Genomic DNA, 21,462 nt, shown 5'->3' on the forward strand with positions numbered 1-21,462 from the left:
CTAACCTAAGGACATTACACAACACTCAGTCATCACGAGGCAGAGAACATCCCTGACCCCGCCAGGAATCGAACCCGGGCGCGGGAATCGGGAAACGCTACCGCACGACCATGAGCTGCGGACTCATCGTACATTCTCGCACATAGTTCATCTTCTGTAATAGGAAATTTACTTTCAAAAAGTAACGTTTTTCAAACCACCATTCGCAATATTTTCCCGTGACGTGTGAGAAACTGATTTGTTTTAGCAGTTGTCAGAGCGCGCCAGATAACAGGCGCCCCCTGCTCTTGCGCAGCTACGACGACGCAGGAAGCTCGTATATTCGTACGTGTAAAACATTAAAAGATTTTGCGCTATGTCACAAAAGAAACAAGACATCAGAGGATACTTCAAGAGTATCGGAATTTCGTGAACCATACTAAAATGCATAATTCGGCTTAAAGTGCACATTCGTATGTCCAGATTCGGATGTAAATTTTCCTGAGTACCACTACTGTATTGTCTCATGTTTGGTTCTTTATTATGGCATAATGCCATGTGAGCTAGAAAATGGAAAACGTGCATTTGAAATGCAGCGAACAGTTGAAACTAACCAACAGTGTGAAATTAAACACTTCGTTTCAAATAAATTGACTGCCTCATTGCTAAAGATTAATAAAAGTCAAATCTCTTTAGCAAACCCACAAAAATAACTTCATTATTCTGCAAGGCGATTAATGCTTGACTGTCAGAAAAGTGGAAAAAATTTTAGCGTTTCGTAAACATGCGAACGTATTTTAATTCATTTGATAGCTCCCGGCCACAGAAATCCGTTTCGTTTTCATTTAATGTGACAGCAATAAATGAAGAGGAAACAGCAAAATCACTAAACGTAAACACGGGTCACGTGGAGACTACCCACCTCCCCACTAAAAAAAAAAAGGCTCTGAGCACTATGGGAAGGCAGGATTCGAACCTCCCCACTACAGCTCAGACTGCTCTGTGCATCAGCCCCGGATCTACGACATTTCCAAACCGGGGCAATATTAGGTAGTGGCGCCCAGCCACACATCCGTATGCAGAAGCGGGAGAAGGTATTACTCATACGCGACTCAACTGCATATGCACAAGAACACGCCCGCAACTGCTCAAACGAATCTAATGTAAACAGCTGTGACGTCACGCTCATCGGAGACAATTTGTTGTTAGGAAGCAATGCATAGTCTTCCTGAAGCATTTGACACACTTTGCTGTTAGCAGACGCTTGTATGAGCACCATGTTTTGCTGTTGTATATGGCGCATTTCCTTTGAGACTTAAGTTTTATTTTCGTTCACTTTTTCCTCTCGTTCGTGTTTTGTTGCTGCAGTATTATTCTGCAGAAGCGGGATGCAGTAATATACTTTGTTGGAGTATTGATTCTTACCAGTCAAAATCACAAAAATTTAACTGAATACTAACATAATAGATTCCCGGAATTCTAAAATATTCCCGGTTCTCTCCCGGATAAAAACGTTCCCGGGTTTTTCCCGGATCTCCCGGGTCGTAGACACCCTGATATTAGTCTACGCACAGGACAGTGGTAACTTCCGAAAATTCTAAAAAAGTTCCATTTATTTGCACTGATATACACTGAAATTCAGAGTGATCTATTCTTTGGTAGTAAATATTAATCACCAACACTGAGTTACTACAACACACTTAACTTCCAAAAATTTTCAAATTTATACTTTTGGTCTGAAAATTTTACGACAGTACGACTTTGTTGTGGCACTCACAAATGTTCAAAACATCACAATGTCTCACAATACAAATGAGTACTGATGCAATCAATGAAAAGTTATGCACAGAAGCAACATGAACAGTAAAATATGCAAATCTAGAATCTCACATCGGCATATGAATCTGGCAAATGCAATCTCTGAAAATTATGAATTCAGTTTCACATATAAACAAACATGCCAATTGCATTGATTTTTTAATTAGCCGATTCTGTGACAACTTTTACACAGGAATGCCAAGGATTAACACTAGTGTCAGTTTATCTCCAAGGTATATTATATTACAAGAGCCGTACTTAAAAGTCTTGAGTGACTTATTGTTAAAATTACAATTCCAACAACATAACAGAAACCACTGCAGGATTGGAAACTGCAGAATTTACAACACACGTTGACATATTTTGATGTCACTACTGTCTATCACATAACCACAGATAGAACTTTCAAAATGGGCACTAGCAATGTTTCTTTTTGCTATTGAAATTCACCTCATCCTTAAAAGGGCCTATGTACATGTCTGCACGGGTGCCAGCAGTGTTAGGAGAAGGGTGAAACATTTCAACGTTGGAACACGAGTAACTGAGATGAGCCTAATACAGGTGGCCTTCTAACTGCCTCTGTGGAAACCAAGAAGTGAAGTATTGATGAGTTCATTAGAGGAAACAGCCATAGCGCAGTGCATTATGGTACAGAGCAGTGCAAGATATGATTCAAAACACGTCTTATCAAAAAGTTTATGCCCATTGGATCTCAAGTTTATTGATTGAAGGGGTGAAGATCACAAACTTCAGAGGTAAACCATCACCCAAAGGCTCCCCACAGACCCTACTAGGCAACCTCTGACAACCATCTTTTCAGTTCTGTTATGAAACTGATGTGAGACCAATGCTATGTGATGGTGGAGGATTTTCAGCAAACAGTGCATCTTGGTACGAGGGTGAGTAACATGAAAGCCTTAAATTTGTAATAACAAATCGAAATTTCGCGCCGTTATCCTGCAAGTTGTAAGCATTCTACAAACAGTGTGCAGAATGGCCTGTAGGTGGCAGCATAGTGCAGATGCACACATACTGTCTCAGTATCAGTATAAAGATGGCTGCCCCACCTGCGACTTACACCAAGGAAGAACAGCATTCTGTTATTTGGTTTTTGCGTAGTGAAGGTGTGAAACCTATTGAAATTCATCGACAAATGAAGGTTCAGTAGGGTGATGCATGTTTGTCACAGCAGCAAGTCTACGAATGGAGTAGGAAGTTCGCAAATGGTGTGACTTCAGTGGAAGATGCTCCTCGTCCAGGTCAGGCACAACGAGTTGTGACTCCACAGAACATTGTAGCAGTTGAAGCCATAGTGAAGGAAAACCGCCATCATGTTTACAGATTAGTCATGGATCAGCACACCACATTGTGCATGATGCGCTCAAGTTTCACAAAGTGTCTGCAAGACGGGTGCCGTGACAGCTGACTCCTTAAATGAGAGAACAACGTGTTGATGCTTCTGAAGAACTTCTTTGGAGCTTTGAATGAGAAGGTGATGGCTTCCTTGCAAGAATCGTTACTGGGGATGAAACCTGGGTTCACTTCCACCAACCAGAAACGAAGAGAGCGAGCAAGGAATGATGCCATTCATCACCAAAACCAAAGAAGTTTTGGGACGAAAAAGGCGTCAATTTGGAGCATTACATGCCTAGAAGAACCACTGTCACTAGTGCATCATACACAGATCTCCTAAAAAAATCATCTGTGGCCTGCAATCAAATCAAAGCGACATGGATTGCTGTCAGCAGGTGTTCTTTTGCAACATGACAATGCAAGGCCCCATACTGCCCATACAACAGTTGGAACAATCACATACGTGCATTTTGAATGTCTTCTTCATCCACCATACTCACCAGACCTTGCCCCAAGTGATTTCCAGATGTTTGGACCACTCAAAGACGCAATGGGAGGAAAGAAGTTCCGTTCTGATAAAGAGGTATGCCATGCGGTGCATGAGCGGTTGCACTGACTACCAAAAGAATTTTTTACTAAAGGAATTTATGCACTTTGTAAGTGCTGGAGATCTTGCATTGAGCTTGGGGGAGATTATGTTCAAAAGTGATACAGCTTTGTACCAATTCTGCACAATAAATAATATTTAAAAAAATATTGAATGTTTTCATCTGACTCACCCTCGTATTTGGGAAGATGGAGAAAAAGAGCTCTATTGTGAGGATATTTTCAAACTCGCAGAATGAAAAAGTGTGCAAAGAATTGGAGACTATGTTGCAAACTGACAAAGCATGTAGATTTAGATGATGTAGTGCTTTGTCTAAAAAATAAAGACTGAAAATAACAAAAATTGTTGCTCACTCAGTTTGGCCATCTTACTACTGGATTCTAATTACAGAAATTTTTCTCCTGCTTTTAGGTATACTCTGTTATTTACTTCAACAATATGACAATGTACCTGTATACTCTACTTAAACACTGCTTTCCCAAACACATACTGGGAAAGAGTTCTTTCAAGGAAGTTTTTTATGTATAGAAAGTATACCTTTCAGAACCCTGTTATAAACACATTGTCCATATGAGCATTTTATGAAACCATCCAAAATTATATTCATTTTTGGTGTCAGTCACTGTTAACCACATAGCTGTGTCTATAATTTTTTTCTTAAATATTTTCGCTATGATTTTCTCTTTTCCACACAAATATTTTGACAGGCCAGCTCAATCTGTCAATATCATTAAATGTAAAACTTCCGCCATTGTAATCGTATCACTATTTAATGTACTCTAATCTTTCTAATTTACTTCATGTCACATTACTATGTTCTCCTTTTTTATATTTAAATACCAGGTCCACAAGTCACATGAGAGTAAGATTGGTGCAGGCTTCAAATTTATTTCTTATTAATATTTATTAACCCAACAAAGAAGACTACTTTCCAAATGGCATATACAAAGAGTCAATGGATTCAAACCCATTTTAAAATTACTAAATACAATCACACGACAGTTTTTCTGTTTCAATTCCTTTGGTTACAATGGAGGAAAACAACAGAGCGACTCATCACTTTTAATAGTGCTTCACTGATGAAATTTGTTAGAACAGATTAGATAATGGACCAATGCCTAGTAAATCTTAAAACATTCAAAGTGCCCCTTGTGCATTGCAGATGAAAGAATTAAATGAAGAAACAAAGCCAACAAACAATTTTATTCAGGAAGCTCTGAAGCTTTACAATGATTAGGCACACTCTCCTATGACAATGAAGATTAAGAACTGCAAATAATCAAACTTTGTTGGCAGTAACAATATTATGAAAAGGAAAGTTGCTACCCACCATACAGCAGAGATGCTGAATCACAGATAGGCGCAACAAAAAGACTGTCACAAACAAAGCTTTCAGCCAGTAAGACCTTTGGCAAAAATAGACAACACACATTCACACACATGCAAATGCAGCTCACACACACACAAGTGCAGTCTCAGGGAACTGAAACCACACTGTGAGCAGTAGCACCAGTGCATGATGGGACTGGCAACTGAGTAGGGGTAAGGAGGAGGCTGCGGCAGGGAGGGGGAGGGATAATAGGGTAGGGGTGGCTGGAAGGGGCTGGATGGGTGAGGACAGTGACTAACAAAGGCTGAGGCCAGGAGGGTTCGGGAATGTAGGATGTACTGCAGCAGAAGTTCCCATCTGTGCAATTCAGAAAAGCTGGTGTTGGTGGGAAGGATCCATATGGCACAGGCTGTGAAGCAGTCATTGAAATGAAGGGTGTCATGTTGGGCAGGTGCTCAGCAACCCCCACCCAGTCGCCACACCCATCACGCACTGGTGCTACTGCTCGTAGTGTTGTTTCAGCTGCCTGAGACTGCAGTCGTGTGTGTGTGTGTGTGTGTGTGTGTGTGTGTGTGTGTGTGTGTGCGCGCGCGCGCGCGTGCCTTATTGGCCAAAAACTTTATTTGTGACAGTCTTTTCGTTGTCCGTATCTGCAACTCAGCATCTCCGCTATACGGTGAGTAGTGACTTTCCTTTTCATAGTATTGTTACATTCCATCCTAGACTTTCCATTGTTTGATTTTTGTTTGCAGTAATATTTTTTACGTGGTGTCAGATTAAGTAATTCTTAACAGATTTTTTTATAATTTAAGTAACAAACAACACACAAAATGTTTGTGTAATTTAATTATCAGATATGTTAAGAAGTATAAGCATACCTCAGAATCATTTGTAAATGCTGCAATACTATTTTATGTTTCTTTGCTGGAATATTTGTGTTCAGAAGATGACTTGGAAGTATCACTGGAAAATAGGAAACAATTACCTTTATAGAAATACTTTAAAATACTTACTGTTTAGTAATAAAAAATGATAATTGCTAGCAATATTATTTACAAGAATTATTAAATAGTTACATGCATCTTACCTAACAATCGTGCTAAATGGACAGCACCATAGATAAGTGAAGGCATAACAGGCTTTTCAGTGTATAGTGAGTCTGGCACTAGCTGCCATTCTGACAGATGAGGTAACAGGCACTTCAATGCAGAATGACTATCTCCCTGAGTCATTCCTTCTGCTGATGATACATTCGACATTAATCTCCGAGATGAATGTTTTGAGCTGACACTCGTGATACTGGGGGTAAAAAAGCACAATTTACAATAGTTAAAATTAATGATGTCATCCTAAGTGGGTTATTTAAATTTATATGGCTTCCATAGAAGCCTTAAATATGCAACCATCAATTCAAACTGAAGTCACTACTTTTTGTAGGTTAACCTATCACAGATTCCCCCCCCCCCCCCCCCCTTTGGATTTTTCCATCGATTTATGATTTCATTTCATCAGATAATATGATGGAAAAAACCAGAAGGGACTGTAAATAAATATACAAGCAATAATGGTCATCAGAGCTTACAAAACAAAAAAAAAGAGACTTTTAACAACCTATACAGCATCAAACATTCAGTTCCTGTAACAGCTAACAGAGGTTTTCAGAGAAGAAGACCATTGATTATTTGACAGACACTGGCTGCAGTACATCTATACATCCCAAGATAACTTACAGTGTGTGACAAGGGGTACAAGCATTTCAGTACCATACATCAATGGAATGGATACACCAACTGGTAGTGACATAGAGTAAAGGCATATATAATATTTATAATTCTCACAGAGCAATATTAACATTGCCATATGCCCTCCAGTTTAAAAAAGTCCACCATCCACATTTCAGCATTTACTTGATGGTATGTCGCGAGGACTCCAACACTGACAATGTATGGTCTGTCTAGATGTAATAATTTTTAGTCTGAATAATAACTGAGCGTTTGGCCATGTGTGATGACTAACTCTGAGAGGGAATGAGTAGGGTCTCAAGATCAACATTGCACAACAATTTGTTCGACTGATGTGGAGCATAGACCAGCTACTCTTACCATATGCTTTCCATGGTCTAGCAAGGGGACCACATGGCAGTCTGATTTCTGTAATATTTTTTTATATTTATGGTACATGAAGTTCGGAAATGAAATACACTTGTCACAATGTAGTTCAACTCAACTCCCAAAAATGCTCAAGAAAATTGATTTTTGAAGTTTTTCCAGCTATGTTTAATATGCAAAAACAAAGTACATACTTTTCAGCAAGTTGTGTGGTTCTCTGGTAGAGTGATCGCTCACTGCATGGGTGGTCTTGGTTCAGCTCCACATGTAACCATATTTTTTAACAAAAGTGCTTGTCCTATGAACATTTCTGTGAAGTATAGGATATACGAAGCATGTGGACTAGTGATTACTAAATCAAGTCTCATTTCGGTATTTTTTTAAAATTCAGTTCCAATACCTATGCCATTTAAATATAAAATTCATTAAATATATGCCATAACATATTAAATTGTCATTTTTAATGACAACTGCAATTCTTAATTACTGATCTTTAATAAAAGATCCTTAACAAAGACTGTTCAATTAAAAAATTACCAATTGCTTTTCTCCTGTCTTTTTGCATTTCACATGTCATGTAAAATGATCATAGACCATGGACCTTTGGTTAAAAATTTGATTTTGCCAGGATTTGAAGCCACCTACTGACGTGTCATCAGGCAACCACTCTAGCACACAGCCACACTGCTTGTCCGAAGAACACCATTTTAGTTTAGCATATTTAATATGGTCAGAAAATTTCAACGTTGATTTTCTAAAGTATTTTTGAGAGTTGCATTTAATTGCTGTGGAAGAGCTATATTTGAGTTCTGAGCTTCATGTACCACAAATACAAAGAATTATGTAACTCATATTGCTGTATAGTCCCCTTGTAAACTGGAATGCCACTGCAAGAAGTGCAGAATAGAAGCATGTGCAGTACAAGGATTTATGGTTCGTACAATTTGTGACACAGCCCAAATTCAGCAAATGTGATGGAATACCTTACCCAGAAATATGGCTGGTGAAATGTCATCTCTTAGAGTTTGCCCAGTCCACTGCTAGATCAGGCATGTGACAATACTGCAGACAATACAACACTAAACCCTTTCGACACCTTCGTGTTGTTAAAATTGACATAGGTGTGAACTGTATTGGAAAGACAGTCCTGACGAATATACTGTTGCTATGATCTTTGATTATTTACTAGATCCAGTACTCCAACCAGTGACCCCACTCAGCTGAGCCATAGTTGGTGATGACAGCACGGATGCTGCCATGGATGCGGCAGCTCACAGACTTGCAGTGCCCACTTGTGACCAGGTTCCACAACTGTACAGACCCTGTACTACTCAACTGATCTATCAGGTGTGCTATCTTGAAAAGTGTCTGTTGCTCTACTCTACCTCTATTACAGTTCACAATGGCCTTATGAAGAAAATTGTTGTGTGCAGATGTAGGCAAAAGGTCAGAGGCTGTTTGTGGTAAACTAACATCAGAATATCTTAAGTGAGAGCTGTGATAATAAAGATATAGTAAAACTATTCTCATGCAAAAAGGAGTTCACAAAAATACCAGGTTTAGTAAACATTACATAATTAAACAATTACTTAAATCAGAAATAAATTTGTATTTTAAAAGTAATAATGTAAATAAATAAATAAATAGTACATCCACCTGGATAAATTATCATGGAATGCAGAGGAAGCTTCTTCCTTACAGGGATCAGAAGGGACAAATGACTCTTTATTTGTACTCTGAGCTCCCATGGGATTGGGGCTTTCTGTTTCTTCACTGCTGGCACCAGCTGAAGCATTAGTCAAAGTGCGCCCTTTCCCTTCAGCATTTACAACATGTTGAGATCTGGAATACATTTTGACACTGGGTGTTCCTAAAACAATTATGAAACATTTCATTATTGTTTAAAAAGGTTATAATGCTGTTAAATTATTTTCCTAAACTAATTTTCATCAAAAATATATTTCAGCAGCATTATGTATGATACACAAAGCATTTATTATTTTATATTTTGATGTAGTATGAAATAGGACACGTTTGCTGTGGCACCACTGATAATGAACTGACACTGTCAGTTGTGACCAGAGGCAAGATTGGAATTTTCATATTTAATGGTAATTATTGCAATTTTCTATTAGAAGATGAGAACACCTGGTGTGAATAATTAATAACATTACTGGTTCTGTCTTATATCTCATTGTTTTGGAGGGTGTTCTATAATGTCCTGTGCAACTTCATAATGCAATAAAATTGCTTCCCACAAACACAAAGGATTGTGATGCATCAAAACAAAATACTGTTTTAATATAGTGATGAACATAATCAATTTTTGACACTATAATGTAACTGGATAGATACAAAAAAAATCTACTCACCAAGTGACAGCAAGAGAAAACACACAAAAAAAGTTGCTACTCACCATATAGCAGAGATGCTGAATTGCAGATCGGTGCAACAAAAAAGACTGTCACAAAATAAGCTTTCAGCCAACAAGGCATTCATAAAAAATAGACCTCCCCCCCCCCCCCCCCCCCCCCAGACACACACGACCAGTCTCTGAGTGTCTTTCCCTCTCATCCCGTCCGGTAAACTCCCCTGACCCAGGGTTCTGGGTGACTTTTCCAAACTCTTGTCTTTTCTCTAAACCTCTCCGGTCTTTTTCTTCACCCCTTCTGCCAGAAGAAGGAGCCACAGACTTAAAAACCTTGCATATGTAAAACCTTTTTTTTACATGTTTGCATTTGCCTGCCGCCGCTTGGTGAATAGATTTTTTTATCTATCAAATTACAAAATATTGTTCTGTGTGCCAAAAGCAAGCAAAATTGCTATAATCTTATCAGAGGAGAAAACACTACACAAATACAGAGAAATAAATAGGTAGTTAAAACTAAACCTTTGCTACCTGACAGGCCCCTCACGAATGATCAGTGACAATAGCAAAATGCTACTCTGTGGAAACACATACAAGGACATGGGGAAGAGAAACAACAAACCATGGACTATGGAATGTTCAGCTGTCATGACACAGCTCATGCAGTGCTTGAAGATCCCACACTGCATCCAGCATTCTTAGTCACGGCAACAGTAAATTCTTCAACAATTTGTGGCACAATCTGCCATCAGCTTCTCCCAGATGCAATTACTAGTTAATTCAGACTTCCGAAACTTGTTCTTCAACCGTGGTGTGAAAGAGGACTCCTCTGTATTCCTTTAATGCATCAAAGCTTCTGAAGAGCAGCAGCATTATTGCTGTTGTTTTAATAAAACAGCTTTACGATGAAAGCCCTGCTTACTTTGTCCAGACTGACATCAACTGTCTGCAACTGTAGCGCGCACTGATGCTCGTGTTTCAAGCCTATGTCACCATACCAGTTACAGCACGTAATGACAAGTCATGATATTAACACTATTATGATTGTAAATACAACATTCCTATTTACCCATATGGTAAGTTGTTTTGTATTTACACAGGCTCATGCAGTGAAAGTTTAATTATAACCACCCTGTTTAACATCATATACTACAGAAATAATCTCTCAGCTGTCAGTATAAAGTTTTTTTTTAAGTGTCATGTAGGAATTGCAAATCTCTCCTTCGATAGTATGGAAGGTATCCTGTAAGCATACTGTTCTCTATTAGTAACGAATATCATTATGGCAAAAAGTAAACAAGATGTTAGAGGAAAATGAATGCAATTCAATTTGTTGAATACATTTACTTTCACGTTTTGAATAGGATGAACATTTAACTCTGATTTTCCAATGAATCAACTTTTCGCATGCAGGAACATTCAGAAACAACAACTGCAGCGTAAAACACACACACACACACACACACACACACACACACACACACACACACACACACACACAGTTGATAAATGATGCACAACACTGCAAATTGTGTGGTATTTTCTCTTGACTGAGCACATGCTGGATCTAAATTTTCCTTTTTTGGAGAAGATACATAACAAAATAGATCTAAATGTTTCATGATGCAGCAAGAACTACCAAACTCTTGTCATGAACTACCAAACTCTTGTTTTTACAAGTGAGAGGGGACATCGCAGAAGTTCTATGCCAAGTAAACGATTGGTGAATTGTTGCATGTAAGTTACTTTAGAAACATCTCATTTATTGACATGTTAAACCCATTAAAGACTGTGTTGTCTGAAGTTGGTGGCGATTGTAGGGGAGTTAATAAGAATTACCAGCATTCAATTTCAATTGACACAGGCACTCCTATCAGTCATCTCACCAAGATAGTTTTAATGGTGTGCTTACACCATTGTTATAATCAAATAACACACTACTTAATAAAACAGAGCTTCTTTTGTTGATATTATGTTTGAAGCCTACTTACAGGCCTTCAACAAAGATTAATGAAAACAGTACTTTTTAATATCAAGTCAGAGGACACTGAGATCTAACTTAGGATAAATCCTGATTTTGCCTGTTTATAAAATATATAAACTGATTATGCTCTTCCAAGCTCCTGCCCTGCTATTACTGGAATATGAGAGGAAACTCAAGAGGAGGGGAACAGACAGGAAAAAGATGGAGAAAATAAACTTGTAAAAATGGATCAGACTTTTAAACTGTTGACACCACATTTACCAGAGTATAAGACCACCCTGAACATAAGACAACCCCTTCTCTTCTTTTTAAAAAAGGCCCTTTAAGAATTTTTTTTTACATATTCTGGTTAATAAAAATCATGAACTGTTTCACTGATGTAAAGTATCTGTCTAAATACAGTAACACTGTGCGTATTCTAAACTTATGCTGTTTACTGATTGTCTATTTTGACACAAAACAAGTTGACATTTGCATTAATTTTTATCTTCACTTCCTTCTTTACTTACTATCAAAGCAGGTCATCTGTGGTATGACTATTTTTAACCACAGAGAGGCAAGTAAAGAGGCAATGCAACTCTGTATATGAGCAGCAATGGAATTTATAATCTTTGGTGTCACAAATATTTCACTGTTTCTTGCAATTATGTTGCAATTTCTGAGGTTGTGATTATGATGGGATGTAAGTTATTTCTTCTGAATGCATAGCAGATTTCACAACTGTACCAACATGAGGGTACATGATTATTTTCCTTCATCCACTGTGTCCAAATATGTCATAATTGGCTGCATAGAACCAGCAACTGGCACATCCCCTTTTGTTCCATTCGTACCATAATGGGAGCACTGACAACATTGCTGCATGAAACATGTAATTATGCAATGGTCCCTTTCCAGATTTATTGTCTCCTGCAGAAATGTCCAACACTTTTGAGTATTTGCCCGATTTTAAAGTCAGTTCAATGAAAAGGCAGCTAACTCAGAAAAAAAAAATCTCTTGTTCACTGCTGTTACAAAAAGGTAAATTTCTTTTCAGTTGGTACTGTATAATATATTTTGATAATTCGATGTTGCATTTTGCTCAACAGAGTAAACTAACAAATATTACTTTTGTGATAATCTTCTCGAATCGCTCTAGAAAATAATTAACAAAAATTTATTGTTAATAAAGAACAATATCTTTGTGGCACAAGGCAATTACAATAGATTCTTATTTTCTTGCTGCAGCATCATGGATCTCATCCTCTCAATATCTTTGGCATGCATGCAGCAGGCGTAACAGCAGCCACTTTCCGTTACTTGGCAGACAAACTACAGTCGGCCATGGTGCTTGCTCGTGTTACAAGAAAGAAACCAAGTAAATGTTAAAGAAAGAAATTCTTTAATAGTCCTCTAACGCAAATTGTAGCCAAATTAGACATTGCCTGCAATTGCACCAGTGGCAGGAGTACAAAAGCTAGTATGAGTATGTTTTTTTACACTTCACAACTTTCTGAATTCTTTAAAATGAATCTTCACATGACCCCAATTGCTGAAGCTTCATCTGCAAATGCACGATCACCCTGTACTTTTTGAGCGACAAATTTTGGAAAAAATATCCGTCTTACAATCAGGTAAAAACAGTATGTAATTTATCTTTTTAGCATGGAGTATGAAGAACTTCTATGCTTCAAGAAAACCAGTCCATCTTTTGGCGAACTACATTCTGTCCTTGTTCAATAAATAATGCAGGTTTACTCCCAAAATTGAATGAGTGGAAAAAGGACATTACAGGAATATTGTACACAGAGAAACAGAGCAAACAAACGTCCAAATACTGGACTGCTGAATTAGGGATTCTACAACACGTGAATACGGCATGCCAAGGTATTTTGGATGCAAGTAGCTGACAATCTCATGTACTGGAGTTCTGTCTTACATGCAACCAATTCTTTTTAAAGCAAAAAATGTTGAATAAATGACTGGCCGCTTGCAGCACACACTATTTTTACCACAAACATTATTTTTATCTCTATTGTAGATAAATCGAAAGGAGTACCCATTTCTTTCTTTCATGATCCATACATCTTGCTGAGTGGCGCGACTAATGTGCCTCAATGATCTCTCTCTTTACTTTAAGTTCAACCACAATGGAGGGGTATCTGTAGAGAATGCAAATAAACCTGTGGTTCCTGAAAAGGGGGCAAGTAGCCTTTTCTGTAGTTGCATGGATCTTCCCAAGGCCTGCACTTCTACTTCATAGCTCTTGGGCAAATTATTCTGCAAGTAAAATAATTAACCAACAATAACTTCAGGTGGGAACTACTCGGTGAGATTACTAGGAAAACAAACCGGGTGTTTTATGGGTCGGAGCATGGAATGTTAGATACCTTAATCGTGTAACTAGATCAGAGAAATCAAGAAAGGAAAGTGACAGGTTTGAGTTATAGTGAGAATACCAATGCCTGCAGTGTGCTGGCAGGAAGAACAGGACATATGGTCAGGTGAATACAAGGATATCAACACAAACTAAAGTATGTGTAATCCAGAGTAGGCCTAATAATGAAAAAGAAAGTGGGAAAATGGGTAAGCAAATGCATTATGGTAGCCAAGGCAGACACAAAGCCAACACCCACCACAATAGTACAAGTTTACATGCCTGCCAGCCCCAATGATGAGGGGACTGAAATAATCTCTTCTCAGAAACAAGAAATTGTTCAGATAGTTAAAGAAGGCAAAAATTTTATTGTGATGAAGGACTGGGCTTCTACTGCAGAAAAAGGAATAGAATGAAAACTAGTAGGAGAATATGAACTGAGGGTACAGAATGAAAGTGGAAGGCGAATAATTGAATTATTGCTATCACTTCATTTACGATTCATGAAAGACGGCATATACATGGAAGAGACTCTGAGGCAGTGGAAGGTTACAGATAGATTATATGATGGCAAGACTAATTTTAAAAGCAAATCTTAACCTGCAAAGCATTTCCATGGGTTGATGTGGGCTCTGACCAATTTATTAGTTATGAAACTCAGATTAGAACAGAAGAATTTGCAGAAAGGTATGAAATTAAGCAAATGGGATGGATACACTGAATGAACCAGAGGTTGTAGAGAGTTTCAATGCGACCATTATGCACTAGGTAACAACTGACTGAAACAGGGGAAAGGAATACAATACATGACAAACAGGCAGCTCTGAGAGATGAAATAGGGATGAAACACAAAAAAAGACACTGTCTATCAGAAATCTTTGGATAACACAGGAGGAACTGAATTTAATCGAGCAAAGGAGTAAAAATTAAAAATGTAAATATTCAACTATGTAAAATGCAGTTCTGATGTCTAAAAAATGAGTGACCGTTCAAATGGCTAAAGCACATGTGACTGGAGGAGAACTGCAATGTTGCAGAAGCATGCATGACTAGGGGAAAAGCAGAAAATAAGGCCTTTGGAGAAAAGAGAAGCAGCTGCACGATCTCAACAGCACCTAATTGTATGGCTACACTATTGTTTTTCAGTTTTTTTTAATTGTCTTTTTTATTTTTTAGATCAATTTTTGTGGCTACCGGACTCTAGTATGGTAACTTTATAGAATTTGTTATGAAATAAACCTGACAATATGCCAAATATTAATATAAGTCTCTTATATTTCTCAAATATTAAAGTTACTCCACTGAAAATTGGAAAATGCCACTCTGAAATAACAATGGTACAAGTCAAATTATTTTGTTTCATTATCGCTTTAGCACGTAACACACTTCCCTAACAATGCCTGTGTTCATCCAATCTGAAGTTCCAGTTATGTTTGTTCCATGTTTGAACTGAAATAATGATTGCTGCACTGTGTTTCCGCACTACTTAAACAGGTAATCACTGATCACAGAAGCCTTTTCATTTGAAATGATTCTCCACGAAGATTACTGATTCACAAACATGACACTGTTTCAACTTTAAATCTGTTAACTAATCCTGAGCCCTTTCCACAAAATAACTGTATTAGTCACACACTTTTTTCCTATGAACTGATTTAACTCTTTCAACCATTAATTACATTTTCTAGCGATTTCTTCATAGTGTTTATCTGCAGCATGTCTGTGTACAACTGCTCTATGTTCAAGCTTAATTTAATGATAACTCTCTTTGCCACACCACGACAGTGTGTGACTGCTAGGACTAAAGCAACGTCACCATTAAACAGCAAGACAATGCTCTGTCCATGGAAAATGTGCACTCTGCTGCAACCACAAGCCAGTGATATACTGATATTTTAAAACATCAAACGTAGCAGCACTCCTACACACTGCAAGCCATTATTAAGCAAAAAAGATAAAGCTGATATGTGGAAGGAACATACAGAAGAGATACACATAGAAATTAGCCTGAAGGCAATATTACAGAAAGGGAAGAGGAAAACAATGTAGATTAAATAGGGGACATGACATTACATGAAGAATTTGACAAGCTGAAATTAGGTCTCTGGTGTAGACAACATTCTCTCAGAATCACGATTCTTGGGCAAGGCACTCATGACAAAACTACTCCACCTGTTATGCAAACTACTGTAAGACTTCAAGAAGAACGTAATGTTTCCAGTTACAAAAATGCAGGTGCTGAGAGATGCAAATATTACCAAACTATCTGTCTAATAAGTAATGGCTGCAAAATACCACCAAATTATGTACAGAGGAATGGTAAAACTGGTAGAGCCCAACCTCACGGAAAATCATTTTAGGTCCTTCAGAAATCTAACAAAATTTGAGACAATACTTACCCTCAAGTGTTACCTTAGAAGATAGGCTGAAGACAAGCAAACTTACATTTGTAGATTTAGACAGCCTGACAATTCTGACTGAAATATATTCTTTGAAATTTTGAAAGTAGCAGGGATAATATACAGGGAGCAAACAGTTTATCACAACTTGTACAGAAACCAAACCACAGTTTTAAGATTTGAAGGAGATGAAAAGAGGGAGTGAGACATGATTGCAGTCTACCTTGATGTTACGCAGTCCGTACACTGAGCAAGCTGTGAAGGAAATGAAGGTGCAATTTTAAATGGAATCAAAGTTCAGGGAGGGGGAACGAATATGTGTCTATTACAAAAGTACAAAAGAACCTGGAAGAGGAATTGAATGGAATGGATACGATACTGAAAAGGAGTTTTAAGATAAGCCTAAAAAAATAATATAATGTAGTCAAATTACATTAGGAAATGCTGACGTCATGAGATATGGAAATGACACTCAAAGCAGTACACAGTGTTACTATTTGGTCAGCAAAATAACTGATGATGACTGAGGTAGAGAGGATATATAAAACAGATTTGAAACAGTAAGAAAAGCATATCTGAAAGAGGAATTTATTACGATTGAATATAAACTAAAATACAGTGAAAAACCACTTGTCTGCTTCTCAAGAGATTTAAAAAAATAATGTAAACTGCGCGAAAATGTAATATGTGGGAAATAATGTTTTAAGCAGTAAAAGTTACATGTAGGATTACCTTTGCATTTTCACAATTTATGTATGATATATGTGCAAAATAGGCACCAAAATACATGACAGGAATTTGTTTATTTTCTAATAAAGATTTATTATCTAATAAAAACTGCTGGTGTAACTGTAACTGACAACCGTCTGGAAGTAGAAATGTTTGACTTAATTCCATGCATCACAATCGATGTTTTTGGAAAGCTTGCAGCAGTCATTCATTACTTAAAGAATGAAACACTGCACCAGACATGTACTTCTTCATGCTTAGCACAACGCATTTTGAGAATTTTTTTCTCACTGTCAGGTACAAATATTTACGTAAGTATTTTGTTTGGTGTTTACTTATGTGTTATTCTGCATATCTTACATTGTAACTGTCTGCCTCCTCAATGACGTAGAAATTTGTGAAACATCACAAAAATACGCATGTAAATAAATAAACATTGCACCTGGCAATGAGAATAAATTCTGGAAACGTGTTGCTAAGCATGAGAAAATATGTAATTGGTGGTGTTTTTCAACAAAAACCATTTGACTAACGCAAAGTCAGCGAAGGTGTCAACTACCGTATTTACTCGAATCTAAGCCGCACTCGAATCTAGGTCGCACCTGAAAAATGAGACTCGAAATAAAGGAAAAAAAAAATTCCCGAATCTAAGCTGCACGTGAAATTTGAGACTCGAAATTCAAGGGGAGAGAAAAGTTTTAGGCCGCACCTACAAACCGAAACAAAGTTGGTCCATTTTAATACGAGATACAATTTAGGTCGAATGAATGACGATACAACTACAGTAGTTTGGTTCGAGTCGTAAGCTTAGCAGTTAAGGTTTACCAGGTAGCCATTGCTATGCGTCAGGCGCTCCGTCCGTATTTATACGGGTACCATTCCTTTTACACGTTCTTCGTCTGGTTTGAACCGATTGCTTATTTTGCTTTGATCTGATAAGTGCCGTTTTCTTTCTTATAGGTGTTTACGTCACTCTAAGCTGAAAATGCATTACTGTACTGTGTCGTGCACTGTTTGTCGCATTCTGATAGTGCGTGTTTACGGCCTGTCGCCGCTCGCGGCACGGCTTGCTGTTGTGCGCGCTACCAAAATGGCTCTGAGCACTATGGGACTCAACTGCTGAGGTCATTAGTCCCCTAGAACTTAGAACTAGTTAAACCTAACTAACCTAAGGACATCACAAACATCCATGCCCTAGGCAGGATTCGAACCTGCGACCGTAGCGGTCTTGCGGTTCCAGACTGCAGCGCCTTTAACCGCACGGCCACTTCGGCGGGCTGCGCGCTACCGCCGCTTACAATTAAAAAAAGAAACAGAGAAATCGTCTCATTAGCGAAACAATGGCAAGAGACTGCTATTTGTTGTTACTTACACTGCTGCTTTCTTTGATAATGATCAACAAGAACCAAATAATAGACTGCGTATGATAGAACATGTTCTGAACGAGAGTTAGGCGAAAATTTTTCTCCGTTTGAAAATTTTTGCGGCCGCTTCTTTAGTACATCAAATTCTGCACAGAAATTAATCTTAGATTTAAATATCTAGTCAATTGCCGTGCTTCATTTCTGACTGTATCACTATTAGGCATAAGAATAATACGAATATAAACATGATACGATATGTATATTCTTCCGCGTTTGCTGTTGTCTCACTCTAGTTTCTTAGTTTATAAGGCATACAGAAAAGAATACATGGCAAAATGTTTATATTCGTATTCTTTCTTATGGTGAAGAGAATACTGCATGTGATTCACATTTCGTCAGGTTCCTATTAGCAACCATCTCTTCTCACAGGTAGGAAAAAATTCAGAACGTAGAGTTGGCCATATTGACAAACATCCCAAACAGTCTTGCCAGTCGGATTTTCGTAGTACATTGAAATTCTGCCTACATTCGAAGATGAACAATACAGAATTTGTATTTACTTCGTTTAATGCAGTGGTCGAAACTCAGGGCGGAGAAAAAAAGCTCGTCTTCCACCTTTTTTTTAATTTATTTACTGACGCAGAGGTTTTGGCGCCAGTATTTATCTTTGTGCCTACAAAGCATGCCTGTGTAGCGCTACATATATTCGACGGCATACTACCAACATATTTCAGAACTTCCCCTTGCTTTGTACTCGATTCTAAGCCGCAGGCGGTTTTTTGGATTACAAAAACCGGAAAAAAGTGCGGCTTAGATTCGAGTAAATACGGTAGCGCTACAAATGTCTAGACGACGAAACACGCTAAATATGGTTCAACGAAGGTGTCATGATGATCACAACAATTATTCGAACCAACCTAGTTACTCCCATCAACCACACAGAGTAGAGCTTGGTAGCAGCAGGACATACGGCACGAATACTGCCAATGGGTAAACCATTTACCGGTTCCAGTCCATGGAGTAGAGTGACCTAGTGTCAAGAAACTTAATCACGCAATGTTTGTAAACACTACTTGAAGGCCAACGCCATGCCAGCAGCATTTTACATCAATTACATCAGTTTTTTCCCTTCATGAACATTTCTCCATAAAGCATAAATCATGGGAAAATTTTAAATATGTTAACACAAAATTGGGTACAAATTAACATTGTGGACACCTGAAATTTCATGGGAATGATAAGGAATGTTGTAAATGGCGGTAAAACATTAATTCCGCGAACGTAAAGGTGGGTGTATGGTCTAATGTAATCTGCTTAACACAGAAGTCGATTTGCCAAGATCACTAACACACACACACACACCACACACGCCCACCCCCATGTGCACACGCACACACAAACCTAGTTTGGACAAATTACACTGCCGTCTTCAGATCTAAAGAAGTATTACATACCATTTTTACAGTCAAATAATCAATATTAATTACAAAATGGAACATGTGATACACACCAACTACATACATAGGACATTGTGTCACTATCTAGTGTATGGGCATTTACTCATTTTGGAACAACTGTAGTGCAAATAAAAATAGTTATGGAAAATATGACATCAAAAATATAGAATACAACATGCCCAAGGTGAACAAGTCTCACTGAAGAAAATGCTCCAGTATAATGGGAAACATTACACAATAAAACCATGATTATTATGCCACATACACACAAAGTTTCTGATCAAATACATTTTGCTCATAGGATATAGCCTGATGTGTCCATGTCAACATAGGCTAAATAGGTGAAATCAAGGACAGTGCTGTAAAGTGGCTTGTCTTGTGCACAGACAAAATGTTTTGGAGATTTACATTACAATATATTGCAGTATTACATATGGACAATCATTGTAAACATGTATTATGGCAATATATTAGTTGTAAAGAACTATTACTGCAATATGGAGCAGTGTTGTTGTCATTGGTATAACTGAGACAAGGCCACATGTTTTGCTGGTTCAGCAAAGTGACTGGTACAGCACTGCCTGCCCAGGTACAAAGGCAAACAGCACTTAACAGGAAATGGGTAAAACTTAGTGTGGGGTATTTGGATGATGGTTGCACATTTAGCCAAAGATGAGGTAATGGCGGAGTCTCAGACAGGCTGGAAGATAGCTTCTTACAGTTCTCTGAAATTATATAATAAATTACAATCACATAATACAGCAAACCTTAATAAATCTGCGATCTCAGAAAAATGAGGCGCATCCAATTACACAACAACATTTTCAATCTCTTAAAAACTATAGCATTAGACTACAGCTATCATTCTTGGAAGCTATGTACTTGTATCTATTTTAGTTACTTATTTATTATGTTTTTGATAACCTTTTCATTATGCAAATGTTTGTCAGAACACCATATCCTTCACACTAACACAGCAATTGAAGGCAGCATGAATACCTCATATCTTGTAAAACTCAAGTAGTTACTTAACGAATATGTTACTATTTTTCCACAAACTTCATTTAAATGTTGATTGCATTTGATATTGAAAACTGTGGTAATTAGAAGTGGTAAATCACATGTATTAGCTGAAAGCACAACTGAAAAGAGTGTCAAAAGACACTATTAAGCTGACAAATAACTGTGTAAACAATATTTAACGTCATTTTGTCACCATTTAACATGAGCGTTCTTGCACAAGACTGCTGCTTCATTCATTTATGAACAATCCTTTATTTGTATTTTTATAACATTCCTATATTTAAATATTCGTTCAGTGCAGAAGGTGGTCAAGTTGAGTCAAAATCATCTGTAGAACGTACGAAAGGTTTATGTGTGGTGGTGATGGCCTTCAGCAAATGCACAAACTGGTTGCGGTAGAACACTGCCAGAATCAAATCAAGATGGATACCTTTTGAGTGGTATGCTCAAGCGAGGAATTCAGTACACTTTAGGTCCATTTCTGGAAGAAGGCAGACCTGCCTGTGGTATTTTATCTTGTACATGATAGATTCTGGGTGGTGAATGGCAACTACAAGACTAAAGTTTGGAGGGACTCTAACTCTCGT

At 37.8% G+C, this 21,462-nt stretch overlaps 1 protein-coding gene across 1 annotated transcript in view; it reads right to left on the bottom strand.

The window, feature by feature from the left end:
- The window catches only part of LOC124776509 (male-specific lethal 3 homolog), a 144,780-nt gene that overhangs the window by 11,677 nt on the left and 111,641 nt on the right, over nucleotides 1-21,462 (bottom strand). The window contains exons 8-10 of the mRNA XM_047251531.1: nucleotides 8,852-9,065; nucleotides 6,175-6,386; nucleotides 5,966-6,050 (exon numbers count right to left, since the gene is read on the bottom strand). Of these exons, the coding sequence (XP_047107487.1) occupies nucleotides 5,966-6,050; nucleotides 6,175-6,386; nucleotides 8,852-9,065 (511 nt within the window). The remainder of the gene's footprint in view (nucleotides 1-5,965; nucleotides 6,051-6,174; nucleotides 6,387-8,851; nucleotides 9,066-21,462) is intronic.

The sequence above is a fragment of the Schistocerca piceifrons genome, chromosome 2, assembly GCF_021461385.2.
Source record: "Schistocerca piceifrons isolate TAMUIC-IGC-003096 chromosome 2, iqSchPice1.1, whole genome shotgun sequence".
Classification (NCBI taxonomy): Eukaryota; Metazoa; Arthropoda; class Insecta; order Orthoptera; family Acrididae; genus Schistocerca; species Schistocerca piceifrons.